The 21,259-nt window shown below is 52.8% G+C and overlaps 1 protein-coding gene across 27 annotated transcripts; it reads right to left on the bottom strand.

Moving 5' to 3' along the window:
• Positions 1 to 41: 41 nt before the first annotated feature.
• On the bottom strand, positions 42 to 21,228 carry MED12 (mediator complex subunit 12). 27 transcript variants are annotated; one of them, XM_023633672.2, is made up of 46 exons: positions 20,907 to 21,228; positions 20,290 to 20,394; positions 19,892 to 20,083; positions 19,596 to 19,755; positions 18,912 to 19,093; positions 18,612 to 18,722; positions 18,249 to 18,503; positions 17,747 to 17,893; positions 17,500 to 17,599; positions 17,233 to 17,369; positions 16,882 to 17,013; positions 16,385 to 16,511; positions 15,698 to 15,927; positions 15,241 to 15,321; positions 14,950 to 15,120; positions 14,602 to 14,746; positions 14,385 to 14,435; positions 13,922 to 14,040; positions 13,586 to 13,729; positions 12,967 to 13,130; positions 12,612 to 12,743; positions 11,976 to 12,203; positions 11,657 to 11,801; positions 11,363 to 11,483; positions 10,895 to 10,996; positions 10,681 to 10,806; positions 10,254 to 10,429; positions 9,895 to 10,074; positions 8,755 to 8,826; positions 8,175 to 8,308; positions 7,844 to 8,005; positions 7,472 to 7,583; positions 7,216 to 7,305; positions 6,614 to 6,723; positions 6,230 to 6,365; positions 5,812 to 5,973; positions 4,404 to 4,778; positions 4,037 to 4,187; positions 3,679 to 3,884; positions 3,436 to 3,513; positions 3,289 to 3,343; positions 3,126 to 3,213; positions 1,337 to 1,571; positions 820 to 966; positions 525 to 606; positions 42 to 320 (listed from the first exon to the last, which is right to left on the bottom strand). In XM_023633672.2, the coding sequence occupies exons 1-46, from the start codon at positions 21,003 to 21,005 to the stop codon at positions 277 to 279; spliced, it is 6,501 nt and encodes a 2,166-aa protein (XP_023489440.2). In that variant the 5' UTR covers positions 21,006 to 21,228; the 3' UTR covers positions 42 to 276. The 27 variants fall into 27 exon arrangements, with proteins under 27 accessions (XP_023489440.2, XP_070114866.1, XP_070114867.1 ...); XM_070258765.1 differs by having other exon boundaries at positions 820 to 963; XM_070258766.1 differs by having other exon boundaries at positions 3,436 to 3,510.
• Positions 21,229 to 21,259: the final 31 nt, after the last annotated feature.

Below are 21,259 nucleotides of genomic sequence, written 5' to 3'. Positions count from 1 at the left end.
AGAGCCCACCCTTCCCAGCCACACAGAACTCACACACTCCCTTTGCAAAGAAGCTCTGTGTATTGGGTGCAACAGCTCTGGGGTCTCTATATAAATAATATACAAAACCCAACAGCTCAATGCCTCACATTAACAAAAATACTAAAAACTCATTAAAAATGGAGCCTGAGGGAAGAGCCCCAACCACTACTGGTGCTAGCCCGGGAAGGGGACTGGGAATTAAGAGGAAAGTGGGGGGGGGGCACATCCAGTGCACAAGCAGTTCCTCCAGGTGGCTCAGAAGCGTCCAAATAGGTTGGTACTGGGCTGTGGCTGGGTATCTGTGGAAAACCAGAGATTATCAGGGGTGGGAGACCAAGCAGAGGTGTGGGTGTGCATGAGGAAAGCTATTCAGGTACCAAGGGAAGGGATGGAATGCAATACTTCCCCCCACAACCTGAGCCTGAAGCAATCACCTCAGTGACTTCGGCCCCCCACCCCCATCTAATCCATGAGGTTCTTCTTGGGAAGGAAGGCAGGCTTACTGGAGAGCTGTTGTTGGAGCTGCCGGACCAAAGCTGCTGTCTGTTGCTGTTGCTGTGTCTGCTGAAGCCCCTGGCGCTGGAACTGAGGTGGAAACAGGAAGTGGAAGACTGAACTTGAACCTTCCACTTCAAACCTTCCACTTCCTTCTCCATCCTCATCTCCCAACCCCTTTTTCGAGTGCCATGCCTTGCCTCCCACCTCTACCCCATTGCACACTGTCCCCAACCAGTTCCATGGCCGTGTGCCCAACCTGGGCAGCCGTCCCTGAGCCCGGGACTGTAGTCCAGCAGCTACCTGGGGCTGGGACTGGGGCTGGGGTTGGGGAGGAGCCGCCTGCTGCTGCTGCTGCTGGTGTGCTTGCTGTTGCTGCTGCTGCTGTTGCTGTTGCTGCTGCTGCTGTTGCTGCTGCTGCTGCTGCTGCTGCTGTTGCTGCTGCTGCTGCTGTGAAAACATGAGAGATACTCCTAAGGAGAGCAAGGGAGCTGAGCCTCAGTGGTGGAGGGATGGGGATAGGGAAGCAGCAGCAGGGAGGGAACTCTGGGTCCACTGCCCTCCTTCCTCAGAGAGCTGCAGAGGAAGAAAACACATCTAAAGGATCCAGCAGACAACTCCCAACTCTCTCCCACCGGGACCCCCAGAACAAAACGGGGGAGAGGAGGGAACTAACTTCTTAAGCCCCTACTATGTGCCAGCCACTCTGCCGGGAGCTTAATGTACACAGCCTCATTCAACCTTCATAACAACCTGGAAGAGCTTGTGCCTCCCCTCCTTCTTGGGCTCCCAGATCCCAGAGGAAATCCCAGGGCCTTACCCGCAGGATCTGCTGCTGCTGCTGCTGCCGGATGTGGTATTGCTGCTGTTGCTGCTGCTGCTGCTGCTGCTGCTGCTGCTGCTGCTGTTGCTGCTGCTGCTGCTGCTGCTGCTGCTGCTGTTGCTGCTGCTCAGGCAAGATGGAAGCTGATCGGACGCCGGCCTGGACGCCCTGGGCGCCCAGTGGAGTCATGGTACCCATCATGGGTGTTTGCTGCAGTGTCTGGTGTGAAAACCTACAAAGAAAGAGGTCCAGAGGTCAAGGCACAGAGTGGGGAGAGAGGGGGAATATAAGGCCTGGGTCCGTGGCCTGAAAGAAGTGTCAACAAGTCATTTCATTCATTCCTCCTGTCACTAACCAGAAAAGCCCTCTTAGGTTCTGACATACTTCTAGGCTGAGGAACAAGAGGCAAAGACAGCAGCCCATTTCAGTGTCTCAGAACCTTCATGGGTAGGAATTTTTCAACGCCGTTTTAGCTCTTTTTCTCTTATGAAAATGAAAACCAGTTTTAGCACGGGACAGGTATTCTATAAACACTCACTGAGGTGGTTTCTGGTATTGTTGATGGTGGTCCCCAATAACATCTCAGCGTCTTAAAGACTATTGAGTCCCACTGCTCTTTACGCCTTCCTCACCCCAATCTGTACATCACTGTAACAGGCTACTGGCTGGGCCCTCTGCCTCATGTTTTCCCTCACCTTTCCTATGTATCATATCCACACGTTCCACATTAATCTCTCAAAATGCCCAACTCATCACATCACTTTCCTCATCAAAAGAGCGCTTTCTGGGATTGTGTCTCAACTCTGCACTAGCACTCAAGGCCCTCTATCAACCTGCCCACTCCTAGCCTATCCCTTACTTCCCTGGCATGAATTTTACACTCTATCCAAGCCCTTTTTCCTCCTGTCCTCCCAGCCACCCAACTCATTCTGCTCCCCGTGTCTTCGTTCATGCTATGTTCTCTGCCTAGAACACCCTTCCCTCTCCTCCTCTCCACAAACCCAAATCAGCTATTCTTCGAAGGCCAACGCAAGTCTGACCTCCTTCCTGGCACTTTCTCCGATGACTCAGGCCCCCAGTGGTGTTATCCCCTACCTGTCTGAATTCCCTTTTCACTTCACAGCACACAACTGCACACCTAATGCTGCCTCTTCTCATAATGTTCTCTAAGTGTTCTTCTTAAGTGTTCAGTCTCATCTTCCCCAACGACAGTAAAAATTCTTCATGGTGAAGGACTTGGTATTTTTCTTTTTGGCATCTTTCCTCACCCCACCCAGTGCTAGCATAGTGCTAGCCACACAGTGGGCAGTTAATCCTTCCAAGTAAAGGACTTTTCCTCGGGTCCACCCCGCAGTGTTCTAAATTCTAAGCCGCAGAACCCCAAGACATGATTACAATGTCTTATCTGAGGCCTGATTAACATGCGGCATGGTGGGACGATTTGTTCATTAGTCTATTCCAGTGTGAAACTGTTCTGCTAAGAGCTTGGTGACTCTTGGTCACACAGTGCATCAATGAACCCCAAATTTTTCCTTATCATAGTTGGAGAAATGATTTCTCCTCTCTGGGCCTCAAAGACATGTTGGGGAAGTAGGTGTGAGACTAGTGCTTGCCAGGGTCCCTTCCAGCTCTGGCATTTCGTGATGACAGGCTATGTGGCCAGATAAGTGGTTTGCACATCTCGAAAAGTCTGACTAGTCCCATCACTCCCAGGCGTCGGTTTTCCCAAGTCAAATGTGCCCTCCTATCTCACTACGTCTTCACAGCCCTCCATCTCCTTGGGTACCTCTGACTGGAGGTCAGCCCATGTCCGTAGGTTGGGGCCTGCTGGTGCACATAGCCACTGGGCCGCTGTTGCAGGTGGCGAGTAGGATCTACAAGAGTAGGATTGGTAGAAGGGTGGGTGCTCTGATAAGGCTGGCTGGAGTAGCTGGGGGGCACCATGGTACCTGCGGGGCCTGTGTGTTGCTGCAATCCCACATGAGAAACATAAGGAGTATAGCCCTGGAGGGAAGGAGGAGAGAGGGAGTCAGGGTCAAGAGTGTGCAGAGCAGCTTGCCTCAAGCTCCCCGAGTCTCACCATCTTGTGCCCTTACCTGGGAGGTCTGCAAACCGTAGGAAGAGCTGGGAGTCATCTGATGGACAGATGACTGTCCCAACATCCCCTGACTCTGCTAAAGGGAAAAAGGGGACAAACTCAAACTCAGGAAACACTTTTCGCCATCTCGTTTCTTCTATCTCCCACTCCGCGTGTCCTTGTGAAGATCCCAAGTGTCTCCTCAGTCCTGCTGCCCTCAAAAGCCCCTCTCCCTGACGGCCCTCCCTACTGCCCCTCTCACTATCTTTGCCTGGAGCTGTTGGCGAAGGCGCTGTCCTTGGGGCACCGCAGGCTGCTGCTGTCGGTACACAGAGGTCTTGTAGGAAGAGGGTTCCAGTCCCATGACGCCAGTCACGGCTGTGGGTAGCACTCCAGGGTAAGGTGGTCGGGTCGGCAGCTTCTGCATTGGTAACCGCATAGGGCGGTATGGGTCCACACGAGGGCCACCTGGAAAGGGGATCAGGCTGACCTCTGTAGGCTCCTCATCCCTCTGGTCCCTGCTCTGTCCTGGTCATCCATAGCTCCTCGGAGGAGTGGCATCATCCTTCAGGTGGGAGGAATGTTCAGTAATTGCCCTGTTCCTAGTGGCTGGCACTCACCTGCAGGTAGTGGCTGGTTCTGGGTGTACAGGCCTATGGAACCCTGCCTGTAGCTAAGGTGGGATATGGAACCAGGGTTGGCGTGGTGCAGGAGGTCCGGAGGCACGGTCACACCATAGGGGCCACTCCGCCCTGGGCCCATTCCATAGTCCTATATGAACGCAGAGGAGGGTGAGTGAGCAGTAGCTGAGGAGTGGGACGAGGTTGGGTAGGAGGGCTGAAGAGGAGCTGGATCCACAGAGTTAATTTTTGTAATTCTTATGGCACCCCTTCCGCACACACCTGTGCCCCTCCCACAAACCAGAAACTGAACAGAATCATGAAGCGCGAGAAGCTGTGGAAGCAGCAGAATGGAGGCAGCACTAACCTCCGTCTTGGCAGCAGGCTGGCTGCGTTTCTTGCCCTTCGTGGACTTCTTCTTGCGTTCCTCAGTACTAGGTGGAGCAGCCCCAGGCTTGTCAGTTTTGGGGGGCTCTGGAGCCTTTTTCTCAGGCTCTAGCGGGGTGGGAGCGGGGGGCTCCTCATCCTCTGGTGGCAGTGGCAGTGGCTCCAGGTAATAGGCACGGGGCCGGGGCCGCAGGTGTGTGTGGTAGAGCAGCAACCGCTGCTGCTCCTCGCCTCGGGCCACTCGCCTGTCGACCCGGACTGTTCCAAACCAGCCCCAAGAGAGTGGTGCAGACGGCTTCAGCCCCTCAAAAAGATCCCAGGGAGAGATCTTTTGTTTGGTGGAAACCTGTAGACCCTGCTCCAGAAAATGAGAAACAGTGAGCTGTTGAAACTCGGAAAACAGAAGACAGACCTTGAGGACTTGTAGGAGCGGGGAAACTATCTGTTGGCAATAAAGGAAAAAAGTCACGGGTAGATTCAGGGGAGATGGTGAGAGGAAGACAGATGGACACAGACACACGTACATCCACGCGGAGGAGACAGAGTCAAGAGGGGAGAGGGCGATGGGTGGAGGGAGCACACTCAGAGACAGACTGACATTCAGAGGAAGACAGAGACAGAAACAGGAAGGGAGAGAGAAAAGGCAGTGAGAGACTAAAGACAGGCAGAGAGAAAGAGAGAGACGGGGGAGAGAGAAAAAAACAGGAAGAGAGAGAGAGACGAAGAGACAAAGTGGAGAGAGACAGAGAAAGGCGAGGTGAGAGTCGGGCAGCGAGCGAGCAAGACAAGGACACTCAGAAAGACAGACAGAGACAGACGGGCCAGGAAAAGCAGTGAAGAGAATGTATATATGAACCGCTTGGCTTTTGGATTTTAAACTCTGCATCCTCTTTTTCCTCTCCCTCTCTACTATACACAATGATTATGGTTACTCAACAAATACTGCAACTGACAGAGTGAGGGGAAAGAGAAAACTGTGCTGAGATGGTGAGTGGGGGGAGAGAAATGCAGGGATAAAAGAGATACCGGCTGTCATCCAGAGAGAAGGGTGCGGCACAGGCAGGGGTGGAGTAGGACAGGAGGCAAGTGGGGCAGAGGATAGAGGAGGGTGGGGTGCTGAGAAATGGGTGGTATGTTCAAAGGTGGGTAGGAGTGGTGAGAGGTGGGCAGGAGTGAAGCAAGAGACCAAGGCGAGAGGGTGAGACTCCCAAGATGGGGAGAAATGTAAGGAAAGGCACGTGATTAGCTCACCGCCCAGAGTCGGCTCTCACTGGCCAGGCCCTGCGAGCCTGCTATAGCTACAAGGTTAAGGCAGGGAGGCTCTGGCCCAATGGGGAAAAGCAGCGGCGGGGGTGGGGGGCCCAGGACTGGAAGACAACAGAACATGCCTCTTTCTTGAAGATGGAATCAAAGCCGGCAATCTTGTTGCCCTTGGTGTCAATAAGGGAGCCCTGTGGCTCACATGTGATGACATCTCGGGTCTGCTTGGGCAGTGGCAGCAGCTGGCGAACTTTTTCCAGACTGTCTGATTGGCGCTCCCCCAACTCTTTCTGCAGGCACAGGAAGATGGGACAAGAGTTCAAGGACACAGAAAAAGAGGGATGGGAAGTCTCAGAGGACAGCACAGAACCTGGCATGAAGACGCTCAGTAAATCCTCGCTGTATGAAGAACGAAGGAAAAATGGACATGAAAGGGGAGGGTAGGGGCTCTGGCCAGAAAGAAGTCCCTGGGCTGGACAGTAAACACAGGGGAGAGGGAGCCCATATCGTAGTCCCCCGAGCCTCGTCCTTGCCTCCTCTGCTCACCCGCAGCTTCTTCACCAGGTTCATGTAGGCGCGTTTGTTTTCCTCCATGCTGCCTTGAGAGATGCTGGACATGTCCGCAGCCAGGGTCCCATTGATGAGCACGCTCAGCATGTCCAATACAGTGGTGAAGAGCTCGCTGTGACAGGAAGCCAGGGAGAAAACAGGAGAAGAAAGAGGTTCAGACAGACAAAGGCCTCAGGGTGGGACAGAAGTAGGGAGTGTGCTTAAGACATCATCCCGAGGGCACCAAAACCATGTGGGGAACCCGGGACCTCAGAGTCTGCAGTGTCAGCCACACCAATCACAGCGGGTTGTGCAGCTGGTGTGGGGGAAGGGGGATCTCCTTGGGTACAAAACTGAAGGGAGGAGGTGGGGATGCTTTACTTGTTGGACTGCATGTCGACAGTGCCGCTGATGATGATCTCCAGGAGGAGCACAGCCCACTCTGTGGTCTGTTGGGTGCTGCGCTGCACCGTGTCAAACATGCCCCCCACCTGCCAGGGCCACAACAAGTCAGTCAGATGGTTCAGGGGCCAAGTCCGGCATTCAGGGAAAGCTCAGATTAGAACCTGGGTTTGGTCGACTTAGGACACCCAAGGTCATGTTCCAATTGTAACTATGATTTGCTACATGATCTCAGGCCAATGACTTAATTCTTGACATCTCTAGGCCTCGGTTTCCTTTCTTATAAAATGATGTGAGTTGGACTAAAGGATGTCCAAGATTCCATTCAACATTCCACAATGGGTTTCTCAGGCTGCTAGGGCCCAGCCAGAATCTAGGATACTGAGGCGGGGCACCTGCAAGGATCCATCCCCTTAACCACTTTCAGGTCTTGCATCCTTTAGGAGAGTCGGGTTATTACTTGAAGACCCAGAAGAACCTGGGCCCTCCATCCTCACCCCTGCCCTCCTCCAACTGGGGCTTCTTTGCTCTGCAGTTCTAGCCCCACCCACTTCCTTCTTCTCTTCAGCTCCCCGTCTCACCAGGTTGAGCCGCAGTTTGAGTGCCTCATGCATTAGCTGCTTTGGTTTGCAATCATCTAAGTACTGGTCATCTCGCCAATTATTCACAATCTAAGATAGAAACAAGTATAACACACAGCTCAGGGATCCTCTTGTTTCCATCCCAGAGCACCCGAGGTATTCGTCAGAAAGTACTGAAGGTTCTCAGTACATAGTGGCCTCCTGGGTGCATCCTTCTCTGCCCTCCTGCCTGGCTCCATGGCCCAGAGACCTGTACCTGGTGCACTTGGCTGTAAAGGGAGGTAAGGAGTCCCTCACGCTGCTCATCCTGCCCTTTCAGACACGTCAGCACCAGGGACAAGAAAGGCTGCTGGCTCAACAGGGACATACTAGAGAAGGGAGGAAGAGAAAAGAAAAAGAACAGGACCATGGGCTGGAGATCAGGCAACTTCCAACCTGATCCCTCCAAGCCCCAGACTCTACTCTCCTAAGATCTAGCCTCTTGTGCAGCCAGGCCCACTCTTATCCTCTGATTTTCCACTTTTCTATGATTTTTATCCTCACCCCTCTACCCCATTTTTTCTTCTTCCCTGGGCCTGCCTCCTCGCCTTTTCACCCCTCAATCCTGGGCCCCCCAAAGCCGCGTTACCTCTTTTGCTTTTGTCGATCACGTTCTTTGCGGGAAGAGGAACCCAGGTGCTGGCCCTTCTCCAATTCCTCCCCAGCAGCCTTTAACACATGCCCCTGGACTGAGGTGGGCAGTTTAGCAATGAGGGGGGCCACCAGCCATACACCAGAGCGCTCCAGAGAGCTGGAGGACAGATGGAGTACACAGGGTCACAGAGGAGCCGGGCAAAGGCTGGCATCAGGTCCTCTCCTTTCCTGATGGGCACGCCTGGCATCTCCATGCGGCTGAAATCATTTACACTACCAGGACAGAAACTCATAAGGGGATGGGTCTTAACACGTTTCTACCCAACCTGAGCACAGGCTTGGTCTTGCTGCTGCTGGGCATGTTGCTTGCAGTGTTTCCAGAAGATGACCCTGTCTCTGCTGACTGTTGGAACACCTCGATTGTGGCCTTGGCAATGTTCTCTAAGAGGGAGTTCATCTCCTGGGGAGGATGAAAGGCACAGGGGTGCTAAATGGGCAGCTGGGAGTGAAGGAAAACATATGGTAGGAGGGATGGGGGATGAGGGTGGAAGGCATCTGTGGAGGTTGATGGGAGGGTAGGGACACAACTCTGCTGAAGGTCATGCCCTCCAGCACCTCCATATCTCTCCAGTTCCCCACCGTCTTCTCCTTTACATACCTCCTTACAGTTGTGGCCACAGAAAGCCTCCACCACCACCACAAACCTTCCCCACAGCGCAGAGCACCAACACTCCCAACCCATTTCCCTTATCATCAACTCCACACATTTGCCATTTTCCCATCCTCTCTTATCTCTCTCAGGTCAAGAACCCAAGAGTACGACCTAGGTTCTGCTATGGTGGCCCACCTCCCTGACACATGGAGCTGAAAGTGAGCACAGGAAAGAGAGGGCCCGGCACCACTCACATTGTTAGGGGTCTGCTTGATCATGAGCTGCAGCTCCAGGGAAGACTGACGCATGGTCCACTGGTCCAAGTTCTGTGACAGAGACCCCCCCACCCCCAAGCTGGTCACCACTGTGTGACCCCCAGCCTCTTATCACACCAAGGCCAGTTCCCGATGTCTCACAACCTTGAATCACAAACGCCTGGAAGTCTAAGAGTGACTTTTCTATGCCCCCAACTTTAGGAAAGACTATACCTAAATAACCCAAAATGGTTGAAAAACCTATCCTATTTTAAAAGTGGTTCAGGAAAGATTTCACATCTTTCTCCAGTTTTCTGTTCCAGAGCCTCAGATTCCTTAGCATCAGGAAGTTCTGCTTAATGCTTAACCTAAATCCTTGACGTTAAAGTTGAAGCCTGTTTCTCCTGCTGTAAACCAGCTGCTCAAAGTCCTTTACAGACCTGAAGGCTACTGTTAGCCAATCTCTCTTCGGCATTATCTCCTCTGGGCTGAAGAGACCTCATGCCTTTAGCTTTTCCTCAGTGGCTTTATTCTTCCACCCTCCAGTCACCTGAATGTCTGAAGCAGCAGCACAGCGAAGCTAAAAGGGCACAGGCATACCTGGGTTCACATCCCGACTCCAAACTTACTAGCTGTGTCACCTTGGGCAAGTTATTTAACCTCGTCAAGCCTCAGTTTCCTCACAGGTCAAACAGAGATACTCATACCTACTTCACAGGGTTGTAAAAATTAAACGAGAAAATGTACATAGAGTGCTGAGCACAATACCAGTACCTGGCACAAAGCAGTCACTCAATAAGTAGCAGCTGTTCAGTAGCAGGACTATTCATTACTGAGCCATGACCAAAATGACGAACATACAAGGCCAAAAACTAGGCCTCCCAGATGCTATGCTCCCCACTGATAAATGACAGTCCTACTCCAGAGAGCTGTGCCCTCACCCAGTTTACTTTAGAGTCTAGACTGTATGGGCTTGACTTCTAAACCCATGCTGGAACTGTTTCTATCCCCACCTTTCATCCACATCCTTGTTCATCTTCCTGCTTAACTCTCCCTCTCTTTTTCTCTCAAGAGTCCTATTATTTCACCCCAGGCTTGGGCCCCATTGCTTCCTCCAAGACCCCCATCACCTTGGCCTACCTGGAGAATACGCTTAATGCGTTGTCGCTGGGGATTTTCCCCATCCTCATTGTCCAGCAGCCGATGTGGGTAGCAGATGAGCTGCATGAGGCGCTGGGCCTGGGCGCTACTCAACACTGGGTCTTGTAGGTCATTGCTGTCCTCACACAGCGATTTAAGGCAACGTTCTCCTACCCATTCCTGAGGAAGCTGATAATCAGGGGACCGGGGCAACCAGCGAGGGGGTTAGGGGTAAGAGGGATGGGCTGGGGGCTGGTGAGGGACATGATGTATAGTAGGGAGGTGGCGTGATCATGGCTGGAAACAGGACTATATTATATAGAGGCATTTAGGAGGTGTGGGGGGAAGGTGAGACTGACCTGTTGGCAGATGCTGCGCAGCACGTACTTGGCATAGACATCCAGACTGGCTGTCTCCACAGAGATGTTGCGGCCACCCTGCCTCCGACCGCCACTGCCACCTCCCCCCTCCTCCTCTGGAAGTTCTTCTGTTCCTCCTGTCACAGTGAAGCCTGAACCCTTCAGTTCCGCATCGCCTGTGGTTCACCGGTGGGAGATAGGGAGGGCAGAGTGAGATCCGAACGCTGTGTAGAGACCCAGCCCGGACCCACAGAGGCAGCAACTCCCCAAATCCTGCCCTATGGGACAGAAATATACTTCCCTCCCTCCTCTCCTCCCCAAAGGTCAGAGAGACCACCTTCAGGAGAGAGAAAGACTGTCCTTTGTAGTTTAGCTGGCACTCCACCCTATACACACTTCTGGCACCACTCCCTTCCTACCCCCATACCAAGTACAAACACAGCCTTGAGAACAGCAAACACAGCTCCATCCACGATGCGGTTCTGGGAGGCAGCCAGCAGGTGGCGGTCACAGGAGGAGCGGATTCCTACAGTAGGCTTGTCTGGGGAAGGAGCTGAAGTCAGGGGAAGCAAAAGTAGAAACAGTGGGGGTGGGGTAGCCGCACTTTCTACTGCTGGCTGGCTCAGATCAGGGGCACTTACTTCCATCCGACTGGCAAGGATTGAGTTGAGGTGTCTTGAAAAGGTGAAGGAGGATGCGGCAGGTAAGTCGGGCCCCGGGCTCAGAATCCTGCTCACTGCAAGCTAAAAGAAGGAAGACAAAACAGATTGGAAAGGATGAAGGTGGACTGTGTGTGGGTTTGCGGGTGGTGAGGGGCCAAAAGGGGAGACAGGTCAGGTGAAAGGAAAAAAACAAGAGAATGCTGGAGGAAAGGTGGAGCAGCCAACTGTTTTGCAGTATAAGGGGAGTACCTTGAAGGGTCAAACACCGGAAAGATCACAGCTGCAAATGCGGGGTAAGAAAGAGGCCCTGCGCAGCCTGAGGCACACCACAGGACTGGCCTCTGGTGAGGCCAGGGAACCCCACACTGAACAACGTGAGTCCACTCATCACGTGTGTACTGAAATTTGGGGTCCAGAAATTCTAGGGGTTACGGATTGGTAGTTCACCAGCATTAAGGAGTGAAGGGATGGCAGCACAGCGAATCAGATCCTCTAGGAGCAAACACTGCCGAGCGATGAGGATGGCAACAAAAGTAGCCAGGGAATCATGAAAAGACAGGTCACTGACCTGAGGGAAAAAGCAGACAGACATCACGACTCAGTGTGGAGAGAGGGCACCTACTCAAAGTGATACGCCTTCAATTTCCAAAGCTCTGTCCCTTTACTACCTTGAGTACTGGGACCAGAGCCCTGCCCTGGTAACTGCCTCCTGCCCCAGTGGGACCCCACCCTGAGTCTCACATCTACATTGCAGAGGAGGTCGTTGAAACCACAAGTGCCATTGTTAGAGGAGCAGCACAAGGCTTTAAGGACTCCTAGCCATTCCGCACTCAGTGACTTGCAATAGCCGGTCAGCTCTGCACACAGGATTGCGATGTCATTCACCCTGGGGAAAAGTACAAATGCCCTCAGGAAAATCCTTGTTCCACAAGACCTCAGACTCATTAACTTTTCATCTCCACCCAGCAATAACCAAGGTAGCAGTACCTCCCGGGCATCTCATCCCTCCCAATATCAGGCAGGAGCATGGTGCCCAGTCTTCACTCAGTACGCCCCATACCTATCGGGATCATGGTGCCCCACACAGACGTGCATAAGGGCATTGCAGACAAAGCTGTAGCGGTTAGCAGGGTTCTCACTAAGACTCTTGCCTAGCCCCGTGTAGGTGAAGGTGTGAGCTGCAGGGTTCTCCAGAGTGTCAATCATGAACTCAGGTGCCCAGCGCATATTGGATTCTGACGGCTCCACGTTGCAGTAGATGGTGTTCTTCACCTTGGAGCAGAAGTCGCTGCAGAGGTGGGGGAAGGGAGACAGTACTGTTGAAGAAGGTCTGGTGAGGTAGAGGGATGGTCAGCAAAGGGGAGAAAAGAAAAAAAGGAGGGACCAGGGACCCTGGGACCACAAAAGGGGAGATGGGACAAAGGAGACTGGGCAGGAAAGGAAACCAGTGAGAATAAGGCACAGGGGCCTCTGGAGGCAGCGGGGAGGAGTGTGGGCCCCACAGAGACGGGCTGGAGGAAAGGCTGACGAGGACGGCCCATGCTCAGGACCCAAGAACATGTGGAGGACACAGTCCCCAAATGACCCTGCAGAGACAGCAGGGTCCTGGGCTGTGCTCTGCTCCCAAGTTGGGCGGCAATGGGAAGGAGGTGGAACTAGGTCCCACCCTCTACCCCTTACCTCCCACCTCTCTTACCTGAAGAGCTCCCCAAATTTGCTCTTTAAATGGCTACAGGAGGTGTACAGATCATAGAGATAAGCAAGGATACAGCGTTCTGCAGAGGAGCCATCTGACCGGTTCATCCCATGCTTCACTACGCCACACAGCCTGTCACAAGGCAGCAAGGTCAGGAGGGTCAGCAGATGGTATGCAGGGGCTGGGGCGCAAAGGGCCCTGGACCCAGATTCAAGTCTCTGGGCAGTACTCTCCCCTCCCCACCTGAATGGAATGCACTTTCCCACAGTGAGAGCTTCACGTGTTCTCCACAGGCCGCTTCCAGCAGCGTTCACCAGAGCCCTGCGCCTTTCGGTTATTTCGAAGCCCTGCTTACCCCTCAAAGACCTGTGCCATCTGGTCCTGGTTGAGGATGAGGCAGGCATGATAGTGCCGCAGGACAGCCACAATGCACAGGCACAGGCTGGTAGTGTAGCTGCCCACCAGATCCGAGGATTTGAGAAGCAACTCAGCCTCAACTACACTCAGTTCATTCAGTAGCTAGCAGAGAGAGTAGGGGGTGAGAAATGAGAAGAGGCCCTGCATGTTATATATAATCCCCCTTCCTGTGAGCAAACTGTTGCAAAGCCAGGCCTGAGCCCCTTCCTGCAGGAGTCGCCTCAGTATAGAATGGCCCTGTTGCCATATGCCACTGCCGTCTATTCTATTAACAACACAAGCCACGTCAACGATCTAACCAGTCTCCAAGATGTGATCCTATGAACTGCACCATGGGAGGACACTGAGTGCCGAATGCTCTCATCTGTCTCTTGGGCCTCCCCAGGGAGCACTTGAGTCTCTACTCCTGCTGTTTTAACTCATGTTCCATTTCCCCGGTGCTAGTCTTTCTGCGCCTCCAAATAGCCTGGGACACTAGCTTGAGCCTCTACTCCTATCCTTATGACGCTATAGAGCACAAACTCCTTCCTTCCCCCTTATCTCCCCAACTTCCCCACCTGAATGGCAAAGTCGATGAGGCCACTGATGCTGAGTGAATATTCCATGAGGTCGAAGATGAACTGCACATGCTGCACCAGAGGCAAGTGGTATGACATGCCAAGGGCAAAACTCGTGATCTGCTCCAGAACATTCCGGGAGACCTGATAAGGGCAGTGGGAGTGAGACGGGAGTAGAGAGAGGTGGGAAGAACCAGGGAAGCAGGAAAGGATGATGGTGGAAGGGGATGAGACTGGGAGGCTTAGCCTGCCTAGGGGGGAAAGAAAAGATAAGGAAGAAAGGAAAATAGGACAGGAGGCCAGTGTGGGGGAAGGGGTCTGGACTTAGGCCCACACCTGAGCCGTGACCTGGTGTTGGTCATAATGTGAAAGATGCTGGAACTTAGCAAAGATATCTTCAGCAGTGGGGAAGGCTTCAGGCCGGTTGCGCCGTCGCTTCTGCCCATCCTCCCCACCTGAGGGGACAGTCGAAAGGGACCAGTCAGGACCAGGAAGATAACTAGTTGACTGGGGGTGGGGAGGGGTGGGTATGGAGAGAAGGCTATAGGAGGGAGAGAGGGAAGGGGGAAGGAAGGGAGGGAAGGTGGGAGGGAGGGAGGGAAGGAAGGAAGGAAGAGGGAAGAAGGGAAGGGAGGGTCAAGGAAGGGACAGGGGAGGGATGAAGGGAAGGGGAGAGTGAAGCAAAGGTTTTGAGGACCACAGACTAGGGGGACCTTAGAGGAATACGTACAGGGAGGTGCTAGGTTGAGGGAGGGAAGGGAGAGGGAGGGCGGGCAGTATGGGGCTTACTGTGAGATACCTAAGAATGTCAGGTCTCCAGGATTCAGAGGCACAATAGGAGCAAGCTGGTCTGCAGAAGGGGGGAATGAGGGGGGAAGTTTCAAAAGGACTAGAGCTCTCAGGAGACTCCAAGAGACAGGACATTGGGACATGACTGGGAGTTCCCTATGCTGGGAAAGGGAAGACTGACTAGGGCGCTCTTTGGGGGAGATCTGTTTAAGGAGCCTCACACCCACCAGTTTCCGCCGTCCCCTTGCGGTTCAGAACCTTCAGGATATCCTTGGTTATTTTCTTGATGGCATGTCGGGCATCATCTCGCTGCTTTCCCACCCCAAACAGTACGACCAACCGCTGGTTGCACTCATGGCTGCATGACTCCTCCTGCATCCCAGCAGCACCATCAGACTCCAGCATGGATCTCCTTCCCTCCTCTTAAAAGCATGCTCCATGCCCCTGAGCATCCCAGGGCTCAAGCCCTTTCCCAGCATACCACACCCTCAAGAACAGCTCCAACCCCTCGGCACGGTCCTCGGACAGAAACCTAGGCTCAAAATAGATGGTCACAAGGTGTTGGGGAACAGTACCTGGGGGATGGGAAAGTGTGTGGCATACTGCACATGCCGTGGCTGGTCATAAAGAACCCCAAGGGTCCCTTCTATCTTCTCCTTGGGTGGGGGCTTCACCTCCTTCTCAACATCTGGTTTCTCAGGGGATGGACTGCCCTTCCCCTCACAGGGCATAGTAGGAGAGAACAACTAAGAGAAAGGTGAAAGGGCAGAACATTTAAAGGAAGAAAACGGGAGGAGGGGGCATAAAGAAATCCCCAAAAGCAGCAGAACAGGAGCTGGATTCTTCCATAGCGGAATCTAACTTACTGAGAAATCAGGCTTCTCCATGTCCTCAAACAGTACACTGGAACTAGGGTCTATGTCCATAGACTCCGAGAGCCCCGGATCCTGAGGGCACAGAACGTAAGCAAAGCTGCTTTAGCTCCAGGGAGCTGCTCCCCACCATCTAGAAATGTTGATTGACAGGAGAATTGGAGAGAGGAGACCACATTGGGAAAAGCATCGGATGTGGATTCAAGCCTTGACCGGTCGCTTAACCACCATGGGCCTCGGTTTCCTTCAGCTTTAAAATGGGGATAAGAGTACCTCATAGGGCTGTTGTGAGGATCAAATGAAAAAAAACAGATGTGGGAGCACTTTATAACCTGTGAAGTACTAAGCAAAGACTACCCTCATTACTAGGTGAAGGATTCTGAGGACTCTGGAAGCCAGGAAGGTGGGAATGTCAGAAGAAACTGTCCAGGGCAAGGGAAAGCCCACTCACCTCCAGCTTGCTACTGCTGCTGCCCTCAGCCTCCTTGCGCTCTGGGTCATCAGCAGGGTCATCAAAGGGAGAGGGAGGCCGGGGACCAGGGGCTCCAAAGGCAAGGTCCCCTCGGGAGATGAGGGTGCAAGTATACATGTTGTGGGAGAAAACATCATGTCGAATGAGTTCACAGAACAGCAGTACCAAGTTAAAGAACTCCACCCGCTCACTCTCACTTCGGGGGTCCGCTGGAGGGAGGGAACGAGAAAAGATGAGTTAGGAGAGCACAAGAGTTGGGCAGAGAGAGAGAGGGACACACCTAAGGTATGGTGCTCCTAGACTGTCTGAGGGAGGCAAGAATAGGAACGACCAAAAAGAAAAAAACACCCCAAAACTGTTGAAGGACAAAGTGTGGTTGGTTACCCCACCTCCTGCCCCACACACCATCTCATAAAGGAATATGGCATCTTTGCTGCTATTTATACATGAAAATGCTTCGATCGTATGTTCTTTTTATTCTTCTTTTTATTTCTCTACTCTGTTAAACTGTAAGATGATCAAAGACTAGAATTATGTCCAAAAGTCATTCTGCATAGAACCCAAGACAGAAATATATACCACAAGACCCTTAATTATACTTTCTGATGACAGTGACGGGTAACTAAGTCTAGGCAGAGGTAACCAGAGGGTGGCAGGGGACCATACTCAGCATGGGAGCCTGTGTATCCAGAAACTGCAGGAGAACATCCTGGAAAATGGGAGCACTAGGAGCAGAAAGGGAGCCAGAGGCGATGGAACCCTTTTCATCTGCGGCTTCTGATTCTCCACAACGCTGTAGGACGAGAGAACCAACTGTAGGATTGGATTTTACCTGGTTCTTCACTCCTTCGTGTGTAATCCTTGAACTATCACCTGTTTCGCCTCCACCCCAAGCTTTTCACTTCCGCTCCCCCTTTGACCTCTATTTTCTTTACCACCTCCCAACTGAAGACTTGATCGCCTACAGAAGGAGTTAGAGAACTCTGACATCAACCTGCTCCTTTCTACTTTTGCCTTATGTCCTCAACTTTCCCTTTAGGTTTTCTACCACCTCTTTATTCTCACAACTTCCACTTTGGTCCCACTACCAACTGAATCTCTCTCCAACCCCGGTTGCCACTGCTCCACTGGCCAGTCGCACTGTCTTATCTCTGCCCCCTAACCTCAGCCTCAATCTCTGCCTGTCTCTTCTCCAGCAGCTTGGCTACCACCATAGCACGATGCCGACCAGAACGCTTGCAGCTGACAGCCCATTCACACAGTAATGATACCACAGCATCATCATCTGAGGAGATCTGGAGAGTAAAGGAAGACAGGGGTGAGTAAGGCAGGGCTGGGGACGAACAACTGAGCTCCAATTTTTGAAAGACTGGGCCCCACCTTAAAACATCCTAGGCCCAGTAAGATCATCTCTTCAGACATCCCCTGGTTTCAATGCCTCACCATGCCTTCCCCTCATAGATACTGTTGCTCCTGCAATGCTTTGCACTTCTTCTATACTCCCTCTTGCTTACCTCATGCCCATCCTTGCTAGGCCCCAATCCAAAGATTCGGTTACACAAGGAGTCAAGAGAGTTGCTGAAGTCAGAGCGCTCAAAACTATGGCTGTCCAGCACTTCCAAAGTATGGAGCACCCGTCCAATGGTGAAGCCTAAGAAGGAAAAGTGGTAAAGGGGACTTCACTGGAGACCCACTGCATTCTGACTCTCAGATCTATATGTCCTTACTACCCCCATCCTTTCCTCAAACATCCTTCTTACTATCTGACCGCTGACACCCACCTGCAGTAGCTTCCTGGCACTTATCAAAAGACCAGCGAACCTCAACTGCCTGTCCTCGCTCCTTGATCTGCTGCTCAATCTCCCGCAACTTTGCACGGACCTGTAATATCGAAAAGGAAGGCTTTAAGGATGTACCAAGGCATGCAAAAGGCCAGGCCCCAAGCTAAAAGAATAGTACCAGACTCCAAGTCTGGTAATTTCGCCTCACATCTCACTCTAGGGGTACCAGACTATTGGTCAGACTTACCTGCTGAGTGAAGGCACTGTTGCCCTCTGGCATGGGCAGGTTGGAGGGGGCAATAGGCAGGTGGTCAAGTGGTGAGCCAGTCTTAATTCGGCTATCAGTCAGTGAGTAGTGCCAAACCAGGGCACTAGGACAACACAGGAGGATGGTCTGCCGGACAGGAAAGCTAAGTCAAACTCAGTTACCATGGCTCTCTCTCTAGAATCCCATTAAATGACCCAACCCTTAGATTTGCAAGCCAAAACTATTCTGAGTCCCTGGGGTGGCAACACTCCATCTCCGAGCCCCTCACTTCATCCACTCTCCTCAAAGGCTTTGGGCCTACTATTTAGCCCTGGAAGGGAACTAACTAACTGAAAAGGAACTAACACCCTAGAATGAGAAGCAACAATCTCCAAGCAAGTATTCAGTGTCTACTCCCACTTCCAATTTAGAATCACCACCATTCTCCAGGACGGGCACCCAGCTCTTCTCAGGATTTTCCTTGAGCCCACCCAGTACCTACCTGAAGGATACAGCTGAGGCCAAAAACTAGGGGCCGGTGCTGAGGGCACATAAGTAGGTCACTAAAGGGTGTAGAGGGTGTGCTGCTAGTCGGGGGCTGAGGAGCAGGGGTGGTGGGCAGTGTGCCTGTCGACTGAGCAGACATCACATGAGACGAGTGACTGCTCACGCCATCCAGCTGCAGGGCCAGCCTCCGGGTACAGAAGTAGGCAAGGCGGCGAGAGAGGTATGCAGACTGAACGAATTCCCCAGAGTACTGTGAAGACATGAGGATCAAAACCCCCAGTTCTCTCCAAGGGACACTGCTTTCATGTCTTATCCCTCCTCAAATCCTCCCCAGCCCCACCCAAATCCTAGGCCTTACTCGAAGCAGCAGGGGCAACAGCAGTTTAAGCAATTCATCCTCTCCAGGGCGGATTTTCTCAAAACACTCAAGTACCCAGGTCAGGAACTCATGTCTGTCCAGCATTCCATCCTATGGGTACGAGGGGTGGGAAGAGTATTAGTTTAGCCCAGGGACTACTAGAGATGAGGCAGATAAAGGAAATGAAAGGATCAAGAGAACCACAACTGGGGCAAGGCAGCAGGCAGATTCTGTTCCACACTGACAGAGTATGAGACCAGGCTCGATCCAACGTTCCACACAACATGCCCCACTTCCTACCTGAAACATGAACATGGCCAGCTTCTCATTGTAGTCCCACTGCCGGATTGCCACTTCTACATCATGGGGCAAGGGCCCTATAGTGGAACCACAGCCCCCGCTTCCTGCAGGCCCTGGCCGGTAGTATTCAGCCATCTTTTGCAGCTGCTCCCATAAGTACTTGGTGATGATCTGAGTCCATTCTGGGGGAAAGATGGGAAAAGGGCTATTTCATACTCTCTCTCTGCTCAGAACACCTTCTGTCCCCCACCCCAAAGCCCACTCACCATACTTCTAAATCCTATTTGTCCTCTTGGGCTCTAGTCAAATGCCATCTTCCTAAAGCCTTCCCAGGTGTCCCCAAAAGAAAGTAATATTTCTGCCCACTGAAGTCTCAAAGAACCTTCTGCCACCTCTTTTGACACTTACTACTTTCTACATTTAATTACATGATTCGTACATATGCCTTAGCAGCCCTACTAGAGTATAAGCATCCTAAGGGCAGGGATTAGGTACTGGTCGTCTTCATATCCCAGCATCCGGACACAGTAGGTACTCGAGAAACTCCATGTTTACTAATTGAGTGAATGCAAGATACAAACAGAAGCAGGGAATATAGATAAGGAAGGAGAACGATTCCAAGGGCCTCTCTCTCACTCCTTGAAGCAATGAGTGGTGGGACTCCTGGTATTAGGAGTTACTCACCCATGAAGGGGTCAATGACATGTCTCTTCTTAACCTTGGTCTCAGTGATTGCTGCATAGTAGGCACAGGTCATCTTAATGAGCCAGGCAGCCCGCATCACAGGCACTGTGTATTTGGCTAAGTACCCAAACACTTCTTCCTTCTTACTGAAAATGGGGACCTGCATGGACATCGCAAATAGTGAGACCTCTGTCACCCCTACAAGCTGGCATCCATGTAGCTTAACCTGGGAATAGGAGGGTACTTGGTGCCCACGCTCCCCTCCTTGGCCTGAAGAACAGGAAACAGTAGCTCACCTTTTTGGCTAGTTGTGTGAGTGGCTTGGTGCCAGCCAGGTCAGTGAACCAGGTGTTAATGGCACTCTGGGATCGCGCCGTCACCAGCCAGAAGTTGTCCTTCTGGTTCACTTGGGGCTTCCTGCGACCAGTGTCAGGGAGGGTGTTACAACGTAACTTCTCTGCAATAATGCTGCTGAAGTTGGAACTGATCTGAGGGAAGAAAACTACACCTCAGGGTGGGAAGAAGGGGCAGAGAGGTGGTTGTGCCTTTGATGGGCAAATGCCAATGTGGTAGCATTAGGTTATGAAGGAAAACTCAACCATTTAGGTTGTCCCTTGAAGTCTTCCCAACCCAAGCCTTTGCTCCTTCTCAGATTCTTCCAGCCTTTTCCTTCAGCCTGGCAGGGTTGTCTCACCTTGGCAGGATTGAAGTTGACGTTCTTGGCACTGCCATGTTCATCCCCAGAGACAGCAGGCTGGTTATTGAAGCCTTGTTTTACATTCAGGGCCGTCAGTTCATCCTGAGGCAGGAAAACGACATTTTAGCTTTTTTTTTCCCCTCAGGGGTGGTGGTGGTGGGAGAGGAGGGCAGAAGAGAAGGGAAGAAGGGGGAAAAACAGAGGAGGATCCTGAGTGGAACAGATTGTTACTTAAAGCTAGGCCCTTACATTCATTTGGACACCACCCTCACCCCGCAGTCACTAAGATTCCCGATCGCCCAGAGCTCACTCAACATCTCTCTTCCTTGCAAGCTTGCGAGCAGCCGTAGCTCACCAAGCTGCCTCCGACAACTTTCTGAGGTGTGTGTGTGGAGAGGGGGGCGCCTCCAGCGTGGCCCCTACATCACCCCCTATTCACACCCAGGACCCCCCGCCGGGTCCTACTCTCCTACACCAGCCCACTTTACTCTTCCCCCTTTCGGGACTTTCGCTCCCACGAACCCGCCCCGCCCCCCCTCCCCAAACCATCAGTGCTTCCTTCTAGGCGGATCGCTTGCCCCTGGCCCCTCGAGAGCCCGGATTTCTGAACGCACCTCCTTCTGTTTGGGATCTTGAGGGTACACATCGGGAGGCCCCAGCCGCGGCCGCTTCAGGGGCCGGTGTTCGTAGCTCAAGATCCCGAAGGCCGCCATCTTGCCCAGCCCGTAACGCCAGAGGCGCCAGCCGGCCCGGCGGCGGGGGGAGGGGGAGGGGGAGCCGAAAAGGGGGGCGGCGGGGGCGCGGACGGCAGCCGAGAGACAACAAGGGGGCACGCTCGAAACTCTCGATCATTGCCGGAAACTGCCGAGGGGAACCGAGGGACGCCGGGAACCGTCGGACAACGCCGAGCGCAGCGGGGGCGGGGCCTGGGCCGGCGTGGGGCGGAGCTCCGCGCCCGGGAGCCGGC

The sequence above is a fragment of the Equus caballus genome, chromosome X, assembly GCF_041296265.1.
Source record: "Equus caballus isolate H_3958 breed thoroughbred chromosome X, TB-T2T, whole genome shotgun sequence".
Classification (NCBI taxonomy): domain Eukaryota; kingdom Metazoa; phylum Chordata; class Mammalia; order Perissodactyla; family Equidae; genus Equus; species Equus caballus.
The sequence above is the reverse complement of the archived record's forward strand: the minus strand, read 5'-3'. Positions and strand labels throughout refer to the sequence as shown.